This window comes from Zingiber officinale, chromosome 8B (genome assembly GCF_018446385.1).
Source record: "Zingiber officinale cultivar Zhangliang chromosome 8B, Zo_v1.1, whole genome shotgun sequence".
NCBI classification, from domain to species: Eukaryota; Viridiplantae; Streptophyta; class Magnoliopsida; order Zingiberales; family Zingiberaceae; genus Zingiber; species Zingiber officinale.
In genome coordinates, this window is record NC_056001.1 from 17828983 (window position 1) to 17853330 (window position 24348).

Consider the following 24348-nt stretch of genomic DNA (forward strand, 5'->3'; position numbering starts at 1 on the left):
CATCAGTTCGCCAGCAGCCGACGCTATCAGAAGACGAGCGTTAGCCTCTTCTCCATGAAGCAAGGATCAAAGGAAACACTTCGAGCCTACATCCAACGCTTCAATAAGGTGGCCATGAACATCCCATTGGTCTCATCCAAGACCGTGATGAACGCCTTCACCCAAGGGCTCGTCAAGGGAGAATTCGTTCAGTCGGTCATCAGGAAGCCGCCCAGGGACTTCGACCACCTGCTCAGAAAGACCAACAAGTACATAAATGTAGAAGAAGCCCAAGCGGCAAGCAAGAAGGAAGCGCCGGTCGAACCTACACTGGCACCCTAGCGGCGTTCGACGAACAACCACCAACCGCCCAGGGGCCAAAAGTGGAGACAGCACGACCATACCAGGAGGCCCGGACACATACTGTGCAATATGTGTCCGCCGCTCGGCACAAGGCGTCAAGAAGCAAGGTATGGACGCCAATGTTTTATTCCTTTCATCAGTCGGCGACGCACAGCACGCGATACTGTCGTGGTTTGACGTCGATTGGAGCCGACCGACGCCCAGAGGATATCGCCGCCGTCCCCATCTCCTGATGGGCAAGATCGACACCGATCCACCGGGTGGTGAGAGGATGAAAGAAGGTTGGCCGAGCGACACCATCAATAGCAGCGGAGGGATAATGTCGATCCCTCCAGAATCCCAGCCGAGCGAAACAGGTCTCACTACTACAAAATGAGCCTAAGGTATCACTTTGGGAGCAACACTTTAGTAAATTGTTGTCATATATCAAGTTTTGGAAAAAACACGCAACACTTTCAAATAAGTGTTGCATTATAACTAAAATGCAACACATTTTTTAGAAGTGTTGCAGTTGATATTAGAAAAGGTAATACTTTTGTAAAAGTGTTGTAATAGTGTAGGAATATGTGACACTTTTTAAATGTGTTGCGGTAGTAGTAATATTTGTTGTAATCAGAAGAAATGACATGTTTATTTTTCGTAAATTGCCCACAACACTTTTGCCAACACTATATAATAATTAAATAATAAGTGTTATTAAAGAAATAAACTTATAGAATTTTTTAAAATTTTTTAGAAATTTTTAGAGATTTAAATAAAGTTCATAAGATATGTTTCAATTACAAGGAGAGAAATCTTGTTTGGATAATAATTATGTAAGATACAATGCTCAAATAATAATTAAATAATAAAATTATTTGAGAAATAGTGAATTTTTAAGAATTTTTAGAAATTTTCTAAGATTTAAATAAATGATGTAGATTAAGGAGATTAATTATTGGGATATGGAAAAATCTATTTAAACTATCATATTTAAACGTGGAAATGATTAATTTCCCTTGCCCTAACCAGACGCAGCTCGTATGTTTTATTTCTTTTCTTTTTTTCTTTTCCTTCGTTTCTCCCTTGCCCTAACCCGACGCCGCTCCTCCCCTCTCCTCTTCGCGCGGCCGCCGACCTCTATCTCCCCACCCGATCGTCGCCGGTGAAGTCCTCAGCCGGCAATGTTCTTGTGACCTCGGAGCTGTAGCATCGTCTCCTCCCACGCGATGCCAACTGACAAGCTCTCCCAATCTCTTCATCGCCGACCCTCTTCCTTTGTGGTCTCCGCCGTCGCCGAGTACAGTCGTCGCCCAGTGCAGCCGTCGCCGGAAGGAAGGAGCAACACCAGCCTCCGCGTGCCTCTACCCTAGTGCGATCGCCACCTTCTCATCGCCGCCCCGATCTCCTCTTCCCTCCCAAGCCGCGCACCACCACCTGACGCCGCCACCCTCTCCGACCACCGTCCAGTGTCGAGCCCTTCCTCTCCCCTTGCTGCCGTCATGAAGCTCCCGGCCAAGATCCCCCAACTGCCCTATAATGGCCGAACAGCATGGTTCCGACCACAAGAAGGTAGGTGGTAACGTTTAAGGGTGTTTCTTTACTTGTCCGATCACTGGCATATTGTAACCAGAGCTATGTGTTATGGATAGCAGATCAATAATTGCGATGAATTCCCATTCTGTATTGGGTCCTGTCCACTCTTTGCTGGCCAACGATTCCCTATGATGGTGAGGGTAGCTGGGCAGAACGAAGCTTTGTGTCTTGGCGTGGATGTAACGAACAGAGGTTGTTTCTCATCTCTATATGAGATTGGTTATTTGATTATGAATGTGGTTAGGTTGTGCTTAGTATTTGATTCAGGGAATTCTTATTTCTCGGATGTATGGATATGGATACATTACTGATTTGAGGTGATTGTTTGGATAGCAGTGGCTATGTTGATGAATTCGGTATGTTTTCATCATGAAAGAATGCTATGATTTAGTTGCTTGAAGGTAGCTTTAACTAATGTTCTCTTGGAATTGTCATCACCTGCTACTTTTCAATCCATCTATGAACTAAATTTTATCCTTCAACAATATGAGTAGCTCTAAAATTTTGAACTATCCCTTTCTTTTATCCACCTGTTATGTATAAGACTTATTTTTATTTTTTTTCACTGGTTGAACTCTTAATGGTTGGAAGTGGTTGAATGTTTGCCATGTAAGTTTAAATTAACTTATTTTTATTTATGTATGAATTACATGGGCAATAAAATTATTTGAAAAGACACTTTGAACTTTGCATGTTCACTTGGAAGTGGTTGTGAATGTTTGCCATGTAAGTTTAAATTAACTAAATCCCCGGTCCTTATTTCCATTAATCATAGAAAAGCATTTCATTTTGACTATGGAACTTACCCACTTGCTACAATTTGATGCTTGAGGTTTAGTTCTTCCTGATGTGGTTTTGTTGATAGCTATTTATTATTGCTATTGACTTTGCAAGTTTGATGCTCAATTATATAATTGACTTTGCAAGTTTGATGTTCAATTATATAATTTTTTGCTCTGAATTATGCTAAGTTTATCATCCAATTACAAATTTGTAGCATGAGAGATTACTTGGATTAGTAACATGTGAGTTTTTCATTGTGTTTGTATATGTTTTATCTCTTGCTCTTCGCTAACACCCATTTCACTACTATTTCCTTTTTTTTTCCAGAATTTCTAAGACCAATGTGCTTTTGCATGCATTTTTCTCATTTAATAGTACTTAGTTTATCATTCTTTATATGGTTGGTACCTAGTTGTGCTATGAGGTTTGGTACTTCTTTGCAGTTGCTTATTTTGATATGATATCATTTTTAACTCTCATTGCAGTGTGTCTCACCAAATTTGAGTATTCTCATACTAAATTTAGTAGATGTTATTTTCCAGCTGAAGGATGGTGGTTGGATAAAGTGTATTTAGATATATTGTCAGTTGAGTACAAAGGTTATTACTTTTGCTACTTGATCAAATCTCTATTCTTACTTTTATTGTCCATATTGTGATGCTTTTCTTGTAGGCAGCAAGCATTTTGGATAACTAAGCAGCTGTTATAGTTGGGAATGAGAATGAGTGTTACATTTTGGATACCTATGTGATTTTTTTAAGGCAAGCGAAGAGTTTGTATAGTTGGCTTTTTGTAAATGTATGGTTGCCTTTTTGGGGAGATTCATGAAGGTATTAATTGGTGGCTTTTGTATAGTGCTTTAGTTGGTGATATATTGTAGATGTCAATTGTTGGATTTTTATAAAATTCTTGTGGTACAATTTTTGCAATATAATGATCATATTTTGAATAATCTATTTTTATACAAATGTGTTTGATTGGATAATAAAATTGCATTATCAATAATATATTGGTGAAAAATAAGTGTTACTATTAATGGGTAAAAGTGTTAGGTGAAAATTTTAATAAAAAGTGATGCATTTAATGGAAAAAGTGTTGCATTATTGGGTTAAAAAATTGTAAAAAATTGTTGCTATTAATAGTTAAAAGTGTTGCAATTTTTTAAGAGTGACAAAAGAATAAGTGTTGCTGGTGAAAGAAAAAAGTGTTGCATATAAAGAAGCGTTGTCTTTGCTATATATCGTGACAGTTCAAAAAAGTATTGCATAAAATGGCAAAAGCGTTGTGTTATATCTAACATGACAGGACCTGATAAGATAGAATGAAAAGCGTTACCTTAGGTATAATGCAACATTTATATGGCTAAAAACAACACTTTAGGGGTGATGTCTTAGCCTCAATTTGTAGTAGTGTCTTCTGCCCGGGAGGAAGAAAACAGAAGCAATGTCGCTCGAGGAGAAATTGGCATGATCGTCGGTGGGTTGACCGGTGGTGATTCCAACCGAGCCAGAAAATCAATGCTCGACGGCTCGAGATCCACGCTGTTGGGTGCAGCAGGGAAAGGCCCGAGGGACCGGAGATCAGCTTCGGTCCTAGAGACTTGGAGACAGTAGAGATCCCTCATGATGATGCTTTGATCATCCGAGCAGTGATCGCCAACAACACCATTCACCGGACTTTTGTTGACATGGGGAGTTCGGTGAACATCATCTTCAGGAAGGCGTTCGATCAGTTGCAGATTGATCGAAGCGAGTTGCTGCCCATGGCGATCCCGCTTTACGGATTTATAGGCAACAAAGTTTTGCCAATCGGCCAAACAAGGTTGGTCATCTCGCTGGGAGAAGAGTCGTTGAGGAGGACCTGGACCACCAACTTCATAGTGGTGGACGCACCGTCGGCCTACAACGTCATCTTGGGTCGATCGACCCTTAATGAGTTCCGGACGGTGGTGTCAACTTACTACCAGAAGATCAAGTTCCCAGTGGGCGATCAAGTAGGCGAGGTCAAAGGCGACCAATTGGCCGCTCGACGCTGCTATGTTGAGATGGTCAAGACCGAGGCAAAAGCCGCTCGGAAGACTCCATCGCTAGAGGTAAACACCATCACTGAAAAGCCTTCCACTCTGGTATACGAAAAAAAGGAGGAGGTTCAGATACATCCCAGTTGGACGAAGGCAACCACCTTCATTGTTGCCGACCTGGAGGCAAGAAAGAAGGCAAAGTTGGTCGTCTGCCTCAAACAAAATCATGATGTGTTCGCATGGTCGACACATGAGCTTCTCGGGATCTCCCCGAGTGTGACTCAGCACGAGCTTCATGTCCGATCGGACGCTCGGCCGGTGAAGCAAAGAAAGAGGGATTTCAACGCTGAGTAGAATTTGATTATCCGAGCGGAGATAGAAAAGCTGCTGGAGGCTAGCCATATACGAGAAGTTCAATTCTCGAGCTGGCTCACCAATGTCGTGTTGGTCTCCAAGCCGGTCAATAAATGACGGGTCTGCAACGACTTTCGTGATTTAAACAAGGCGTGCCTGAAGGACTTCTATCCACTGCCCAGGATAGACCAGATGGTGGACTCGACGGTGGGTTGCAAGCTGATCTGCATGCTCAACGCATACCAAGGGTACCATCAAGTGTCGCTCGCCCGCGAGGACCAGGAGAAGGTCAGCTTCATTACGATCGACGGAACATATTACTACAACGTCATGCCGTTTGGACTCAAGAACGCCAGAGCCACTTACCAGAGGCTGATGAACAAGGTGTTCCGACGGCAGATCAGCCGTAATATGGAGGTATACATCGACGACATGCTAATTAAATCCCTCCGAGCGACTGACCTATGCACAGATATCAAAGAGACTTGTCGGATGCTAGGACATATGGAATAAAGCTGAACCCGAGCAAGTGTCTGTTCGGCGTAAAGAGTGGTCGCTTCCTGAGCTATATAGTGACCGAGCGAGGCATTGAAGCTAACCCGAGCAAGGTCAAATCTTTGCAGGGCATGTCGCCGCCTCAGAACTTAAAGAAAACTCAATGGCTGACCGGTCGAATCATGGCGCTATCCAGATTCATGTCCAAGTCGTCCGATCAGAACCTGCCATTCTTCAAGGTACTTCGCCGAGCCATAAAATTCCAGTGGTACGTCGAGTCTAACCGGGCATTGGAAGAACTCAAGGAATATCTAAATTTCTCGCCTGTACTGACCAAGCCAATTGTTAGTGAACCGCTCTAGGTATACTTATCATCCAACGAGCATGCGGTCGGGTCGGCTCTAGTTTGGCAGAATGGCCAAAAGCAGCAGCCTGTATATTTTTTTGAGTCATATATTAAAAGAAGCTAAGTCCCGCTATACTAGTCTCGAAAAGTTGGCTTATGCATTAGTAATCGCCGCGCGGAGACTTCGCCCATACTTCCTAGCACACTCAATAATTATGATGACTAACAGCGCTTTGGGAAGAGTCCTCCTCAATTCGGAGGCGTCTGGATGGTTGATTAAGTGGACGACAGAACTTAGCGAGTTCGACATTCAATATCAACCCCGAACAGCTATAAAAGCACAATCCTTGGCCAATTTCGTCACCGAGATACAAAGCCCAGAGCTAAAAGTCGTTTGGAGGATATACGTGGATGACTCATCCACTCGGCAAGGCAACGGAATCGGCATATTGCTCATATCACCTCGAGAATACCAGATGCAACTCTCCGTTCGGCTAGACTACAGAGTCACTAACAACGAAGCTGAATATGAGGCGCTGATAGCTGGTCTACAAGCCGCTCAGCACGTGAGAGCCACTAAAGTCCTCATCCACTCGGACTCTCAGCTGGCCACTCAGCAGCTATCTGGGACGTTCGAGATCAGCAATGCCCGACTCCGGCTCTATGCGGAAGCCTTCTAGAAGCTGAAAGCTAATTTTTAAGAGGTCATTATCCAAAAGATTCCCCGATCGGAGAACCAAGCGACGGATGAGCTAGCGAAATTAGCTAGTTTATTGATGTCGATCATAATAGGGCAGCCGATCGAACAAGTATCGTTGGTGGCACATATTGACCGAATGGAGGCATAACCTTCCCGAATGACTGGAGAATGGTCCTGACAGAGTTCTTGCGGTTGGGAGCTACACCTGCCGATTCGGAAGAAGCTTGCTTGCTGAAGAAGAGGGTTGGACGGTTTACCTTCGTCGGGGACCAACTTTACAAGCGGGCCTTCTCTAGGCCCCTACTCAAGTGCATCGAATCGAAGACGTCAAATACATCTTGCGGGAAGTGCACCAAGGTTCCTACGGAGAGTATCCGGGCAACCGATCGCTAGCTAGAAAAGTGCTTTTAGCCAGATACTTCTGGCCGATCCTCTAAGAAGATGCCTCTCGAATGGTAACCATCTGTCTGTCCTATCAGAGGTACCACAACCTCTCACACCGGTCGACTGAAGAGATGAAGGCGTCCATAGTATCCTGCCCGTTTGACCAATGGGGCATGGACATTGTTAGACCATTCCCTATGGCAACCGGTTAGAGGAGATTTTTGCTCGTTGCTGTGGACTACTTCTCAAAGTGGATAGAAGCTGAGCTACTTGCAAGGATAATCGAACAAATGGTCATGAATTAAGTTCATCTGGCAGAGCATCATATGCCGGTTCGGCATACCACGCCGGCTCGTATCGGATAACGGAAGACAATTTGTCGGTCAGAGACTCAGAGAGTGGTGCGAAGGTTATGGCGTTCAGCAAGCCTTCACCTCTGTGGCCTACCCTCGGAGCAACGGACAAGCGGAAGTCGTCAATCGGGAGATTCTCCAAGTGCTACGCGCTCAACTCGACCACGTTGGGGACAGTTGGGTCGACGAGCTCCCGAGTGTGTTGTGAGCTCTCCGCACTACACCGAAGGAGGGGACTTGCATGACTCCTTTCCACATGGTGTACGACAGTGAAGCAGTTGTACCCGTAGAAGTCGGAGTCGAGTCTGATCGTGTATAGCATTACGATGAAGGTGACGTCGAGCGGAGGCTCATGGAGCTCGACTTGGTGGACGAAACATGGGCAAAAGCAATGGTTCAGCTAATGGCGTACCAACAATGAATGAAATAGAACTACAACCGGCGAGTGATCCCGAGGTCCTTCTAGATCGGCGACCTCGTCTGGAAGAAAGTGAAGTCGGTCGGCGATGTCACCAAGCTCGAGGCCCCATGGGCAGGGCCTTTCAAGGTCGTGCAGAAGCTCAATTCGGACGCCTACTATCTGGAGGATGAAGAGGGGAGGCAGCTCGAGAGGCCATGGAGCGCGAATCATCTTCAACCCTATAGGGTTGGATGAGAGGTGCGCGAGTGAATACTGAGAGCGGGCGTATTTTAACAGGACGAACACATAAGAAAGTATCGTCGAATGGGCGGTAGTGCATTAATACTTTAGAAGATTACAAAAAAGGGAGGAGTACAACATCGCTCAAGGTAAGGTCACTCTATGTAATCTAAGACGTCGTCCGACAGAGACGCGGTGAGCTTGTCTCGGCTAATGATGTTGCCGGTCAGAGTAGTTGGTAAATGGCCTCCTTCTCGAAGCTAGTCGATCGTCCCGTCGATCGCCAGATCGAACAGCCGGAATGCTCGGTCGACGAATTTATCATTGAAAGTGTCTGAGCGGATGTAGGCTTGTTTCCCGGTCTCAAACCTACTTGACTCAGCATCTTGGTAAATCTTCAAAGCCGCTCGAGAGCACTCCAGCTCATCCTTGGCGGCGGTTAGCGCAACATCCTTGGAGGTAAGTTGGTCGCGAAAGGTCATTTTTCGATCGAGCGGCTGCTCCTCTCGACCACCAAAAAGTCTTGAGTTTCTGGGCAAGAGCGGGGGCCTCCTTATTCTTCTCCTCAAGGTATGTGATGGCCCGGTTTTTCCGCGCGTTTGCCGACTTGATCTTATTGTCAAAGGTAGTGACCTATTTATTGAGATGCTCCAGCATCGTGGCCTGCCCGGCGCTCTTGGCCCGTTCGGCCTCAACCTGTTTGTCACTCTTCTCCAGAGCGGCCCACAACCTAGTCACCTCGGCGTCTGTTTTTTCCTGAGCGGCGGAGGATTGGCCGCCCGACGCCTTCAGTTGCTTTACTTCCTCCTCCAAAAACGTAAGCTTGTGACATATGGCCAGACTCTCCATCTAGTACTATGAACAACAAGCAAATATAAGTGCCAATCAGGAGTGGATTATGCAAATGTATGGTGAAACTTATCCCAGTGGACATCTGGGTGTGGCTGTTCGCGAGCACGCCCGGAGGCATCTGTTGGTTGCTACACTTGGATTCCGTTCTATTCCCCTGTACAAAAATTTGTACAAACACAGAACTTAACCTAGCTACCCATGTGCTCTACTGAAGTTAAACTTAGATTGCAAACGATGCTTAACATTATTAATCCAAGTTGCTCTTCAGGAGTTAAACTTGGATTGGAAACGATGCTTAACGTTTTTACTCCAAGTTTAACCGATGTGGTCTTCCTAAGTTAAATCATATTACAGAAGATAATTAAACATATATTTCAAAGATTGGCTTCTAGGTTAAACATGGCGAGGCACTAGGCCTTTTTGGGTATGGGATCATCCACCACTTCCTAGACAAAGCCTTTCAAAGAAATTCAATGTTTAAACTTCTTACAGTAACCCTTGATTTAACTAAAGAGACCTCAATAGAAATACAAGATCGAAACATGAAATCAAAACACAAAATCGATAACATAAAATCGATAGCCTCTTACGTTGGTATTTCAAGATCCATTCAAAGAATATGAACTAATTATGATGCGGAAACTTATAATTAGTTATACCTTTCTTTGAAGATTTAATAACCTCTCAATCTTCTATTGTATTCCTCTCCTTCTCTTGGACGTCGTGTGGGCAACGATCTATCAAGATGAAATCCACCCAAACCTTCTTCTTCCTTCCAAGCTTTCGGCCACCAAGGGATGTCACAACTAGAGAGTTTCCTTTCTCTTCTTCTTCACCTCCTAGTATCCGGCCACCAATTGGAACTCCAATCTTGATGCCATCGACCACAAGGAAAAAGAAGAAAGGAAGAAGATGATGAAGGGTCGACCACTAAGGAAGGGAAGAGGAATAGAAGATGTGTTAAACCATAAGACACTTCCTCCTCTTCTTTTATAATCCTTAGCGAATGCAAAAAAAAAAAAGTTTTAAAACAAAATTAAAACTTCCTTTAATTCCCTTATCATGGCCGGTCAAACCCTCTTCATCAAACAAGGAAAGATTTTAAACAAAAATTAAAATCTCTCTTTTAAAATCCCTTTTGTGAATAGCTATAAAAGGAATGTTTTATAAAATTAAAATATCTCTTTTAAATCTTTTTGTGGATGTCTATAAAAGAAAAATATTTCAATAATTAAAATATCTCTTTTAAATCTCTTTTATAGATCTCTATAAAAGGAAAGATTTAACAAGATAAAAACTCCTTTTATTTCCTTTTGTGGCCGATCTAAAAAAGGAAAGGTTTATAATTAAAATCATCCTTTTAAATCCTTTTAATGGATCTCTATAAAAGAAAAGATTTTACAAAAAATAAAACTTCCTTTTCTATGTGTGGCCGACCCCTTGCTTAGGCACTAAGCAAGGCTTGGTCGGCCCTAGTTTGAGCTCCAAGCTTGGCTTGGCCAACCCCTTGCTTGGACACAGGCTTGGCCGACCCTAGCTTAGGCTTTAAGAAGCTAGGCTTCGGGTGGATATAAAGCTTTATATGAGAGGCTACAATAGGGACTTAGAGGAGGAATTGACTTTGGTCTCCCGATGAGTTTGAGCTTCTCGTGTTTGCCCCGAACACCCAACTCAAGTTCATCAATAATAATTCATACCACTAAAGAGTTATCATTGAACTACCACATTATTCCCAAATTATATTATGGGCTCCTTCATATCATGAATGCGTTAAACTCTCTGTATTTAAGATATCTAATGTCCATTAATTAAATGAGTTACTAACACTCACTTAATTAATATCTAGCTCCAAGAGTAGTACCACTCAACTTTATTGTCATGCAGGACTAAGTCCACATGCAGGGTTTACATGACAATCCTTATGAGTTCCTCAAGGGGACATCATCAACCTAGATAACTAGGACACAATTTTCTTCTATAATCAACAACACACCATATAAATAATATTATTTTTCAATTTATCGGGCCTCTTGATTTAATGAACTAAATCTCACCCATTGACAAATCAAAGAAATGAATACTAAATATATGTGTTTGTCATTATATCGGGATTAAGAGTACGCACTTCTATAATAACAGAGGTCTTGTTCTTTTATGCAATCAGTATAAAAAGAATAACCTCAAATGGTCCTGCTCAATACACTCAGAGTGTACTAGTGTAATTTTATAGTTAAGATAAATTAATACTAAATCACACTACGACCATTCCAATGGTTTGTCTCTATCCATTTTGGTCGTGAGCTACTATTTATAATTTATAAGGAACTAATAACATAATCTTCTGTGTGACACCATACACCATGTTATTTACAATATAAATTAAATGAACAACTACATTTAACATAAATGAAAACATTTGACCAGCGTAATTCTTATTTCAAAACAAAAGTTTATACAAAAAACTAGGCTTTTAGTATACATTCTAACAGTATCATCGTCGCACGAGCTGTGCGTCCTCCCAGATCTTACCGAGCGGCCCTTGGATGATGATCTGGTGCTTGGGGGCTCGAGACCCGGCGCTCGACTCGTCGTAGTCTTCGGTGGGCAGATGTAGGATTGTCGTTATGTAGCGTTGGTCGCTCGGGGTCGATTGAGCCGAGGTTGCTCGACCGGACGGTCGGAAGGAGGTCGTCGGATGGATGCCAGACTTTTTACCTTCGAGGGCTTCGAAGGTGGTGGCATGAAGGTCACTGGCAGCGCTGCAAGGGTCCCCTGTGGCAGATCAGCCAAGGAGGGTGTTCAATCAGACGACACAAAGGCTGCCGTTTGAAGCGGAGTCGGGGTCGAAGTTTCAACCCGCTCAGTAGACCGTGCACCTGAAGTAGCAGAGCGCGATGAAGGCTCTTCTCGGTGCCTCTTGCGCCTATTCATTGGTACATCGGAGGAGGCTGAGCCCGATGGCTCCTCAACCGGGATGATCGGACGTCGCTCGGATGGAGGCTATGATCCCGTGGCGGCTCCTCCGCTCAGCGTATGGCTGGCCTTGCCTCCGCTCACCAAGATGGGCGTCTCATCGCTCTCATCCTGGGGCTCTTCGTGTGAGTCGACCGACTACAGGTCGCGGCTCGCCAGTTCCTCAACAACAGTTGCATTGATCGCGGCATCCTTGACCTTTGCCTTGTCGGGCAGACGCGCGCACAACATGACATCGGCTGCAAAAAAGAAAGAGAAATCAGTTAGCATCAAAAGAAGAATTAAAGAAGCTTCATACCTAGGCTGGTCGGCAGTTGAGTGCGACTTAAGCCGAAGATGTATAGGACACCCTGAAGCAGCAACTTATGGATGTCATACTTCTGATCGGCCAGCATCGAAGCTACGTTCAAGTAGTCCGATCGGCTCTTGTATCATTTCAAAGGAGGCTGGGGCGCTACTTCGAGCTGCCAGTTGGTCGGGAAGTCTGGCTGCTCAGGAAGGTGCATGAAGAAAAAAATATTCTTTCCCGTTCTTGTTGGAGGTCGACATCTTGTCGAAGAAAACTAAACTGACTCGAAACTGGAAGAGGAAAGTTTCCGGATCAGACAATTTAGGGTAATAAAAATAATGCAAGATCCGGGAGGTAAGAGGAAGATCGTGCAGAGGGAATAGGACAACGACTCCGCACAGCAATCGAAAGGAGTTCGACACTAGTTGAGGAAGGGAAATGCGAAAATACTTACAAACAGCTGGAATGAAGGGGTGGATCGGAAACCGCAAACTGGCGGTAAACTGATCCCTAAAGAAACAGATATAGCCGATCGACGGAGAATTCGATCGATCGGAAGGAGAGGGGAGAACAATTTGATGATCAGGAGGAATCTCGAAAGCATCTTTGAAGCTCTCAGTGTCACCTCCATCGAACCTAGACTCCATGAATGTGTACCAGAGCCCAGGGACGGAGGTAAATGGTTGTGAGGAACTTGCCATTGCAAAAAAAATGAAAAGGAGGTTGAGGGGAAGAAATGCGATCGAAGAGGGAAAAAGCCATTGGAGTATCACCGGAATACAAGAAAAAAGGCTGAAAAGCTTTAAGATGGGTACAATTGGAAGAAACCTTACTAGAGAGAGGTCACGGAGAGAAGCGCGTAGGATCGCCGGAGAATATAGGTCGCACAGGAGCAAAGGAGAACGTCGACAGAAACGCTTGAAGACGAAGTGTACAGGAGGAAGGCGACGTTGTAGACTTATAAGCCTCGGGGTCGGCCGACCGGAGCCGTCTGATCTCGGTTGCGGAAACCCAAGCCAAGATCTCACCGTCAATTTTGAATCGCCAAATGTCACATCACGCCTGTCACGTCAGGTGTGCGATGGCATCGGGCGTGACACATGGCGCCTCACCACAGGTCGGCATTTAATGACAGCATGGAAGCGCGCTCAGCCATAATCCGCAGAGATTTGCACGATTCCCCAGAAATCTGGGTGACGTTAGCATGGCTCACGCTCGCCCAAGACAGCCCAAGGAAAGATTTCACAAATGCAAACCTTCGTCGTGACGTTCGGATCGAGGGAGCATATCTATGCCCGAACAACAAACTTCAACAGGTCGATAGATGAGGATCGGTCTTATTCCGATCAGAAACCACATAGTGTCGAAGGCCGATCGGGACGAAACTTACTTGGGCAATTATCCAATTAGTCGGACTACAACCTCCTTCGACTAGATTTGAGGGGGAGGCTTGTGATGCGGTGATGATGAAGGGCCCCACCCCGCTGTCATGGTGGAGGTCAAGGGAGGTCAATGTCAAGACGGTCAATGAGTGGACGACATTGGCCGGTCGGGTGAATCATGCTCCGACTGAGGATTAGGCTCCAACCCGCCATCTTCGACACATGGAGCAATCAAACAACTGATGCTCAATGGAGACGGTACGCAGAAGCCGAGTTGAGCGGCTACCCCACTCGACAAGACAGTAAGGCATGACATCAAGAGTTCAACTTCGGCCGAGCGGCTACCCTGAGCGGCTACCCGCTTGGCCTGGCAACAGGTCTCGACAATGGTAGTGGAACTTCGTTCAAGCAAACAGAGTATCGAGGTTACGGTCGACCAGACGGGGCACCATAGCGACGTATAGATGGCCGAGCGACTAACCTGCTCGGCCTGGTGGTATAGTACTTTGATATCCCTCTACATCCTTTTGGGAATTGGTGCCGCCGACACCGGGCATGGGATGCCAGAAGATCGTACGGCGGAAGGTTCCACTGTCACTTTAGAGATATGCTCGGCCTGTTAAGGTATTGTGTCAGAGACACTTTACTGACAAGTTTTTTCAGGGAAAGCTTTGAGATGCGTACTCGCCTTGGGAAGCATGCACGCACGCTACCGGAGCTCTATATAAAAGGAGGTCCAAGTATCAGCGGAGGTATACGATATTTTACTGTTGAGCTACAGTCTTCTTGTTGCTCCGCTCTTTGCTTCTTCTTCGCCGGAGACTGACTTGAGCGTCGGAGGGTCATCATCGCGGACCCCTTTCCTGGCTCGGCATTGACGCCACTTGTGTTGTAGGTTGGAGCAAAGTCCACAATGGGAACGTCACATCCCAACATTCATTTCATTGACTTTCGGACATGATCACTAATCAACTGAGTAATTAATTAATCATTATAAACTTTTAATCAACATCCTAAAGATAAACACTTTAGTTGATTGACACTAATCTTTAATCAACCAATTATATTTAAAAATCTTGATTTCAAAGCAGTAGGTTGATTCTTTTCTGAAAATGCAATTCAAAATCTGTGATGTCATTGATATTTTTTACTCTCAAGTCCATCTCCTTAAATTCTTTAGAACTCTCTAAAGTGTCTTCGAGTTCATTTTGTTATGAGTCTCTAAACCATCAAATCAATCCCCAATTTGATCATCTAAGCACAGCTCAACCTTATCAAATCATAAGCATTCTTAATCGACGAGTAATCTACGTACTATGCTCTTTATCAACCTCGATCTCTCAATCTTCCAATGCAACCTCGTTTAATTATGAACAACTTGCTAAGTTCTTAGATTTCCTTCACCTATCTCAGATTCGTGATTTTTCAATCCTTTGTATAACCTTTCAATAAGTTTAGATTTTTTTTTATTATCATAAAAAATATATATATTTGTAGTCCTAATTAATTCAGAAATATAAATATACGTTCATATGTATAGCCACAATAAATATGAATGGCGATGTGTTTACTGAAAGTCGAAATCATTTTCTTTGGCTTCCTCTAATTTTTTCTGCTTCCAAACGCGCGGCGTATTGGAAGGTCAGGAAAACACGTTAAAACTTATTATATATTTTATTTATTTATTTATTGTTGTTCGGAAATTATGTTTATTTATTTAACAAACATCTGGATAAGAGAAGCCGCAAATTGTTTTTTGTCTTCTTTTTGTTTTTTTAAAAAAGAAAAATAAATAAAATTGCAGATGCAACAAATAATATATATTATTATATTCAAAACGGCGCCAATATCTGATGCTCCGTAGATTCCGTTCACACTCTACGCATCGAGTCGCTAACCATATCCCCACAGCTCGAGGTGCTTCCGATGAGGCGTCTTACGAACGAAAACGCCACCTAGGAGACGAGCGAGTGGCCGCGAAATGATAGACAAGTACCTGCTCTTCATCATCTCGGCAATAAATATATAAATTAATTAATTTTCGTGACTAGAATTCAACCACTTTAATCCTTTTCTCTACCGATTTAAAGGAGATTTAACCATGACGGACATAATTGATTCAGGCAGAAGTCTTGTTGTTAATGGATCGGGATTGATTTTTAACGAATATAAAATAAAATATCTTTTGGATTTAACGGTTAATTGGGGATAGAAAATTTTTAATCATAATTTTAATTTTACATTCCCATCGCATGTCTAAAAAAAATTTATTTCCACTCTTTATACATAAAATTTTATTTATTTCAACTCTTTCATGCGTTATCTTATTATTCTTGATATTTTTAAATATAAAAAAAATCTAAAAAAATATAATTTCTGTTAAATTCAGTATTTTAAATTGAAATCAAATGTATTTTCTATCAAAATTATCCTCATATTGTTTATATAGAAAAAAAATCTTAACATGAGTATAATTACTATTAAATTCAACACTTTAAATTAAAATCATATATATTTTCTATTACATTGAGTATGATTTTTTTCGCTTAATATAATTTCTCATAAATTAATATTATTTAAAGAGAATTTAGTATATTTTACATCCAATTGAGTATCATTTCAAGAGAATTTAATATATTTTGCATCCAATTGAGGTGAAAAAAAGAGTCATACTTAATTTAATAGAAAATATATTAAATTCTAATTTAATAGGTTAAATTTAAGAAAAATTATATTTATTTTTGAATTTTTTATATTTAAAAAATATGAGAGATAATTAAGTAATTGGTGCCCATTATATTTGATTATTGATTAAGGAGTGAAAATATATATATATTTTTTAGACATGGAGACTGACTTCATATAAAAGTTAAATTGTGATTGAGGACTACAGCAAAAGTTTCTCTAATTTCAACTTTTTCTTACATGTATTGTGATTACTGAACAAAATTCTCGGTAATTTAATTTACCTTCCTTCTATATAGTGAGGCCACACTATAACAGCCAGGAGATGACGATTTTACTGTTTACCATCGATGGATCTAAATCATATAGAAGATTTCATAATATCTTATTAATATTATATTCTTTAATTTATATTTATTATCACCTGCATATATAATGATTTATTTGGCCTTCGACAATATAAGAGAGTAATAAAATTTATTTATGAGTTAAGACACGGTGAACTTTCCCTTTATATTTAGGATCAATTGCCAATCTATATTTATAATCACTATTTAAAATTAAAATGTTCACGTAGATGATAAATTTATTATAATAGAATAAAAATTTTATATCTGAAAAAAATAAAACCTTTTCCACTTTTTTAATTATTTGACAGTCTATTATAAATTGAAATTCAAAATGAGCATAATCACATGTTTAGTACAACTATTTAAAAATATTTTTTAAAAAATTAATATACTATTAAATAAGGAAACTAGTTAATTTTTGGCTTACCTTAAATTACTAAACAATGGCTTGTTTTTTAATCCGAGAAATTGCTTTTGGAGATTAACGAGATGGCCTTATCTCCTCACGAGTGGCGTACGTCTTGTATTCTTGGTGGACAGGAACGGAAGCCACGTTCGAACACGGAAGAAGAAAGGAAACGAACAAAATATGGACGCGTGTCAATTGAGTTGCCATAAATAAAGCCGCGCTCCCTTCCTTAGCTGCCATTTATTAAACTCCCTCGTAGAGGACGGAAACCCTCGCGTGCAAGTCGCAGCGATCGCCCCCTCATCGCGAGATCGAGCGTGCCCTCCTCACCACACCAGGCGCGGCCATGGATCCGTACAAGGTAGCGTTTCGTTCCCCTCTTGATTCTTGTGGTTTTTTTTTTCTACAGATGTTCGGTATGAATTGTTAGAGAAATCGTTCGGAGCCTTGCATATTTCTCTTACTTTAGGGTTAATTTGTATTCGCCGATTCTTTTTTCTTCGTTATTTTTGTGCGATTTTTCGGAAAGGATGGATCTTTATGCCTCGCCAAAAACATGTTCTTGATCGTCTGATTATTTTTTCGGTTTTTGATTTGGTGCAGCACCGCCCGTCGAGCCACTTCAACTCCCCCTTCTGGACAACCAACGCTGGGGCTCCTGTTTGGAACAATAACTCTTCACTCACTGTCGGAATCCGCGGTAATGGAAGATCTGCTAATATAGCTTCTGTCGAGCGTTTTATCACCTCGGTCGACCTTTTGTTGCTGTCTGTGTTTCTATTATACAAGCTAGTTATTTAAGTAATCCACCAAATATGTTCGTTCTGATATTAGATTTGATCATTTGGGTGTTTTGTAGGATTTTTTTTTTTAATGTTTCTTTGTATTGATTGGAATGGAAGTGAAGCAGCGCATCTGCCCGCTTCCCTATTTCTGGCGTGTCCACTGGGATGGAAATAATGGAAGGAGAGAAAAATGAATTTAGCAACTTCTTCAATTGACTTGGATGGCAGTGAGGCGAGGGAACAATTTAATTATATCCAATTTTATCTTATTTCCACCAAAATTGGAAGAAAATGGAGGGTAAAAAGAGAATCTGTATTTGCTTTGTGGGCAGATAATGAGATTCCTTCAAAGTTTCAATCTTCAGTAAACAAGAATTTTAAGATGCCATTTGAATAAATATGGTGGAAGAAAGTAGGTCGAAGAAGGATAATGCAATTAATTTCATTTCTATTCCTCCTACTTAAACTACTTCCTTACACTGCTACGTCCTCCCTCCCTTCCAATTAGCCACGAGACTTATACTGGTAGCAAATCATCAACCGGAAGTTTTATTGCTTGCTTTGTGACTTTTATCTACTATTTGTTGTTAAACTGCCATATAATGTAATAAAATATTTACTAGTTTTTGCCGTCAGAAGACCATCCTGAAATCTTTTGTCTGGTCTGTTTTATATATATATATATATATATATATTATACAGTTACTGAATTTCAAATACTGTTATGTATTAGTTTTATTAACTAATATATGGTTGTTCTGTAGCAAAGACACACTCATGAATTTGCTCATCTTTATAGAATATGTGTAAATGCTGATACTTCATCATTATTCTTTCACATTCCTAGAAGAATTTTTCTATGTTGATTTTATTTGGTCTATCTGCATTTTGACTAAAGATATTTTCTAATTGTAAGGTCCTATCCTCCTTGAGGATTATCATCTAGTTGAAAAAATTGCACAGTTTGATAGAGAACGCATTCCAGAAAGAGTAGTTCATGCCAGAGGAGCTAGTGCAAAAGGATACTTTGAAGTCACTCATGATGTCTCTCATCTGACCTGTGCTGATTTCCTCCGTGCACCAGGAGTGCAGACTCCACTCATCCTGCGTTTTTCAACTGTTATTCATGAACGTGGAAGTCCTGAAACCTTGAGAGACCCGAGAGGTTTTGCAGTGAAGTTCTACACAAGAGAGGTAAGTGGACATTTTACACACTGCAGTTGCTCTTCAGGACATGTAAATTATCTTTGGCTTTTAGTATCCAGGAGAGTTGCACTGGTTAGTTTTCTTTGTAGTGCAGCCTGTAATTCTATCAACTTCTCTACATGGTACGGCAATAAATATTTTGATGTACTGAATGAATAATTTCAGTGCTCATGTAGATTTTGAGGTACCAAAAACCATTTATTTTGGAGATCTGGTCACTATGGTGCAATTTGTGGATCTTGTATGAAAGGGTTATTTGCGTATATTAGCTTCCAAGTGTAATAATACATGATTCCTTTTCTAAATCATGATGCTGTTCTCACATATTTAAATATGGTAACTAGTTACGTTCTGCTGTTACTCTTAACTTACCACAGCAAATTTTACAGCAGCAAATGCTTTTTCTACCACTGAGTTCTCAATAACTGAAACTGTGTCCTTGATTTGAATATCAATCTATTGGTTGAGTGTGAGAGTTGATTGTTTTTTCTGACTTTTCTTTTCTGCATTTTCACCCAACATAGGGCAACTTTGATATGGTGGGTAATAACTTTCCTGTGTTCTTCATCCGTGATGGAATAAAATTCCCTGACATGGTCCATGCTCTCAAGCCAAATCCAAAGTCACACATCCAGGAGAACTGGAGGATTCTTGACTTCTTCTCGCACCACCCAGAGAGCTTGCACATGTTTACTTTCCTCTTTGATGATGTTGGTGTTCCATTGAACTACAGGCACATGGATGGTTCTGGTGTCCATACATTTACTCTTGTCAATGCCCAAGGAAAATCTACTTATGTCAAGTTCCACTGGAGACCAACATGTGGAGTAAAGTGTTTGTTGGAGGATGAAGCTGTGACTGTGGGAGGAAATAATCATAGCCATGCAACCCAAGATCTTTATGATTCTATTGCTTGTGGAAATTTCCCAGAATGGAAGCTTTTCATCCAGACAATGGATCCTGAGCATGAGGATAGATTTGACTTTGATCCACTTGATGTTACCAAGACATGGCCAGAGGATATCTTTCCTCTACAGCCAGTTGGTCGCATGGTCTTGAACAAAAACATTGACAACTTCTTTGCTGAAAATGAGCAGCTTGCCTTCTGCCCAGCAATTATAGTTCCTGGAGTCTATTATTCAGATGATAAGTTACTTCAGACTAGAATCTTCTCTTATTCTGACACCCAGAGGCACCGTCTAGGACCAAACTATTTGATGCTCCCAGTAAATGCCCCAAAGTGTGCTCATCATAACAACCACCATGAAGGATTTATGAACTTCATGCACAGAGATGAGGAGGTAATCTGACTTTCTTTGTTCTCCACACCATTGCCTTAAGATAGGTAGTCTCTTAAATGAACTTGCATGGTTGCTGCTTTCAGGTGAATTACTTCCCTTCCAGGTATGATCCTGTTCGACATGCAGAGAGGTTCCCTATTCCATCCAGTGCTGTTACAGGAAGGCGTGAGAAAGTAAGTTCCTTTTTAACTCTGTACTTTAGGGCTCCTAGTTAACTGAATCTGAGCATTACTTGATTTCCATCTACATAGTTGATAAATGTGAGCTTAAGTACATTCATTCTAATGCCAGAGTTAGGCTTAAGAAGTTTTTATTTCTCGGACGTTAACTGAGGAAGGCTGGAAATTATGCCTATTAGTGGAGTTACCTATCTGTCGTGTCTCTTCTCATGAGATCTTTCTTTCTGGAATTTCAGGCAGTGATCACCAAGGAAAACAACTTTAAGCAACCTGGGGAAAGATATCGCTCTTGGGCTCCTGACCGGTTTGTTCTGAACTCAGGCTTTCTGTTTTTATGCTCTTTTAAGCATGTGTACTAAAATCTATCCAAATATTGAATGTTCAATGCAGACAAGACCGTTTTATCCGCAGATGGGTTGAGGCACTGTCTGATGCTAGGGTGACCCATGAAATACGCGGCATATGGATTTCCTACTTGTCTCAGGTTGGTCATCCATCTCTAGTGTATTTTTCTTAAAGGGTGGTTTGAGATTCTCATTCTTTTCCTCATGATGCAGTGTGACAAGTCTCTTGGTCAGAAAATTGCTTCTCGTCTTAATGTTAAACCGAGCATGTAAGGTGGGGAAGGGAACTTCTTTATGATCAAGAATGAATTTGAAGTAATGAGCTGCAGTGGTGCACAGTTGAAAATGTCGCTTCTCAATAGCAGCATTTTAAGTACATCTTTGTTGAGCTACTACAGTTCTGGAATAATATCCTGTAATGTTGTCGTGTGCCAGATACTTTTATGACTATTCTGTTATAATAATGTAATGAGACTTGCATCTGACATATCCATTGCGGATGTATCATGTATCGCAATATTAAAATGTCAATGTTCTTAGACTTTCGCAATCTACCATTAGCTTAAGAACTTAATAAGTTCGATATCAAGGTCCACATACTGCTGCAAATGCTTGAAAATTTGTTTTGTCTAATATATTTGTGCTTATAGTTATTCAGTTCAACCAAAATGAGATGGAATCTTTCACATTTTGATTGGATTTGATTTGCTTGATTTCAAAAACGGAGTATGAAGTTCAAAAAAAATCTCGATATACATTATTTTTTTTTTAAAAAAATGTTCAATGTAAATGTACACATTTATATAGATGTTCTTGTATTGTACATCTCGTATTTCCACAAAGAAACAAAAAGGATTGGAATTTCCATTTTAATATTTTTCTCTTAAGAAAATTATTTTACTCGGGGAGAATGATTAATAGGCGACCGCTGCGGGTGGAGGCGCGTGGTGGGGTGGGGCGTCGCCGGCGAGCCGGGGAGAGATTGCAACTGCTCCCTCGACCTGCTCTTCATCGCCTCGATCTGCACCAGTATATCGACGACCTCCTTCATGGAAGGCCTGCCCTTGGGGTCGACGGCGAGGCAGCGGACGGTGAGCTGCGCCGCCTGCTGCGTCGCCCGCGACGGGTAGCGCCCCTCCAGTCTGGGATCCATCAACCGGGCCAGCTTCCGGCGGTCCGACAGGAAGGGGCGGGCGAAATCCACCAAATTGTGCTGCCCGCTGGGGCGGCTGGGGTCGAGCGCTCGCAGACCCGAAAGAATCTCCAGCAACACCACTCCGAAGCCGTAGACGTCGCTCTTCACGTACAGACGGCCTGTGGCAACATACTCCGGAGCAGCATATCCATACGTGCCCATGATTCTCGTTGTCACATGGGTTCTCTCCCCCGTAGGTCCATTCTTTGCGAGACCAAAGTCCGAGAGCTTTGCATTAAAGTTCTGCTCATCAGCAATCAAAAGATGAGATCGATCGAGGCAATCCAGACCTGCAGGACTGGAAGATTAAGCAAAAGGGACGACAATACCGAGTCGAGAAGAATGTTGGAGGTCTTGAAATCCCTGTAAATCACTTGTTTCTCGGCCGCATGCAGGAACGCAAGTCCTCTAGCGGCACCGATTGCTATCTTCATCCTCAGGTCCCATGAAAGCGGCTCGCCCTCTGCCAATCCATCCATTACTTTCAGATGCAACGCAACTAACTAACTAACTAACTAATTGCGTATCACAATCATCATTTCAGCACTCACTTGCGAAAAGGTGACCCTCTAAGCTCCCTTTGGCCATGTACTCATAAACAAGGAGAAGCTCCTTCTCCTCCCAGCAGTAGCCCATCAGCTTGACAAGGTTGGGGTGTGACAACCTTCCGAGAAAATTCACCTCCGACTGCAAATCCATGGAGCGAGAAGTGAGAACTAAGAATCAATCGAATAGGCAGTAATTAATAGAACCAAACCAGATCCAGACCTGCCATTCCTCCAAGCCTTGCAGGCTATCAGGGTTCAGTTTTTTGACAGCGACGCTGATTCCGACTCCGCTCTTGGTCGGAGTCAGGGTCTTCTCGTCGACCCAGCCCTTGTACACCCTGCCGAATCCTCCTTCCCCGACGACAGTGTCGGCTTTGAAATTCCTGGTGGCGTTCTTCAACTCGGCAAATGAAAAGATCCGAAGATTCGGAGCCTCCAGAATCCTGCCCACTGAGAAGGCATCGTAGCTGCCCTCCCTGCTGCCAATCGACCTCCCAAAACTTCTGATGCTGCTCGTCGATAGCTTCCCTGTGGTAGCAGTGCTGTTGCTGCCTGTTCTCAAGCAAAGCAAAATAGATCGATGTTCTGATCTAAGGCTATACCAACAAATCAATGTAACGTCGATGAATTAGAACAGCGAGGATTGTTTCACCTGGACTGAGAGGCCTGGTGTCGGGAGGACTGATAGATTTCACATGAACCTCAAAGCAATTCCCCATCAAGAATCTAAAGTGTCTTATATCTCTGTGTCTTCTTCCTGATCTTCTCGCTTTGCCTCTCTAAGCTTCTTCTTCGAGGAGGCAGGTAATAAAGAAAAATCAAACGCGGCCTTGAGCTTAAAAAAAATAAAGCTAGCGATGCTTTTTTTTTAAAAAAATATTATTTTAATGAAAAAAATAAATCTTGTGACCACAATTTATTCAACCAGCCAACACCAGCCGGAGACTGATGTGTGATGACATGCACGTCTTCTTCAAATTTTTAATGTATATGTATGAAACAAAGTGCCTTGATTAATTCCGTGAGTTGACTTGATCAATTAACCGATGATAAAAAGGAAAAACTCCTATACAAATAATTAAAAGTAATATGTGTTGCGTAATTATTGTACCGTTCCAATATCTTTCTAAAATAATCATTTGAAAACACTTCAGCTATGATGCAGCAGTAGTCTTTCAGCCTCATTCCTTTTTTACCTCTTGGAGTTGCAAGTGTGGATCAGACTCTCACTAATTTGTGATTAGTATCAGTACATAATCTTGTTAGTCTATTATTATATAATAATTATTCAATCAATTATATATTTTTAATCATAAATTAATTGTTGGAATAGTAACTAATAAATATATGACTATTTTAATTCATTATCGTTAGATCAATGTGTCAATCAGTTTAACTTACTTCAATAACTTATTTCAAAGTTTTTTTCTTGTGCTTCTTCGTATTGTGTTTTTTTTTAAAACAATTTTTCCTCTTTGCGTCTCTTATCACGCCTCACCCATCTTCCATTTCTTAGCATCTCGACATTTTATTACTCATTTTTTAAAGTCATTTAATAGAAATAATGATATGACCAGCACGCCACATATATATTGCATCATTTGTTCATAAGTAAGAGCACCACATCCACATTAGTTATACTATCTAAATAAATTTGAGATATGATAATTAAAAAAATTTTACATCAATTATTCTATCCATTTTTAAAATTTTATATTTATGAATAATATTTTTCTAAATTTAGAGAATAAATTTCATTTCTTGAATATTAGAAAAAAATAAGAAAGTTGACATATAGTGAAGTAAAAAATAGTTATTAAAAATTAATAAAGTAATTTTTTTATTTTAAATTATGTAT

At 41.4% G+C, this 24348-nt stretch overlaps 2 protein-coding genes across 2 annotated transcripts; one reads left to right on the forward strand and one right to left on the reverse strand.

The window, feature by feature from the left end:
- Positions 1-17136: 17136 nt before the first annotated feature.
- Positions 17137-21301, forward strand: LOC122014738 (catalase isozyme 2). The gene is made up of 8 exons (XM_042571132.1): positions 17137-17293; positions 17536-17632; positions 18634-18911; positions 19448-20224; positions 20308-20397; positions 20640-20707; positions 20794-20887; positions 20961-21301. Exons 1-8 carry the CDS (start codon positions 17279-17281, stop codon positions 21018-21020), a joined length of 1479 nt encoding a protein of 492 aa, XP_042427066.1. The 5' UTR covers positions 17137-17278; the 3' UTR covers positions 21021-21301.
- A 243-nt stretch (positions 21302-21544) lies between these two features.
- Positions 21545-23285, reverse strand: LOC122014276 (probable serine/threonine-protein kinase PIX13). The gene is made up of 5 exons (XM_042570464.1): positions 23143-23285; positions 22711-23042; positions 22494-22629; positions 22272-22405; positions 21545-22185 (listed from the first exon to the last, which is right to left on the reverse strand). The coding sequence occupies exons 1-5, from the start codon at positions 23207-23209 to the stop codon at positions 21640-21642; spliced, it is 1215 nt and encodes a 404-aa protein (XP_042426398.1). The 5' UTR covers positions 23210-23285; the 3' UTR covers positions 21545-21639.
- Between the last annotated feature and the right edge of the window lie 1063 nt (positions 23286-24348).

Bases quoted from the DNA above. Each gene is read 5' to 3' on its own strand.
- LOC122014738 (XM_042571132.1), top strand. The intron at 17,633-18,633 runs GTAATGGAAGAT...TCTAATTGTAAG, and splicing joins ACTCACTGTCGGAATCCGCG to GTCCTATCCTCCTTGAGGAT. The intron at 20,225-20,307 runs GTAATCTGACTT...TGCTGCTTTCAG, and splicing joins TCATGCACAGAGATGAGGAG to GTGAATTACTTCCCTTCCAG.
- LOC122014276 (XM_042570464.1), bottom strand. From the start codon at position 23,209: ATGGGGAATTGCTTTGAGGTTCATGTGAAATCTATCAGTCCTCCCGAC. The intron at 23,043-23,142 runs GTGAAACAATCC...GCTTGAGAACAG, and splicing joins CACCAGGCCTCTCAGTCCAG to GCAGCAACAGCACTGCTACC. The intron at 22,186-22,271 runs GTATTGTCGTCC...GCTGATGAGCAG, and splicing joins CCAACATTCTTCTCGACTCG to AACTTTAATGCAAAGCTCTC.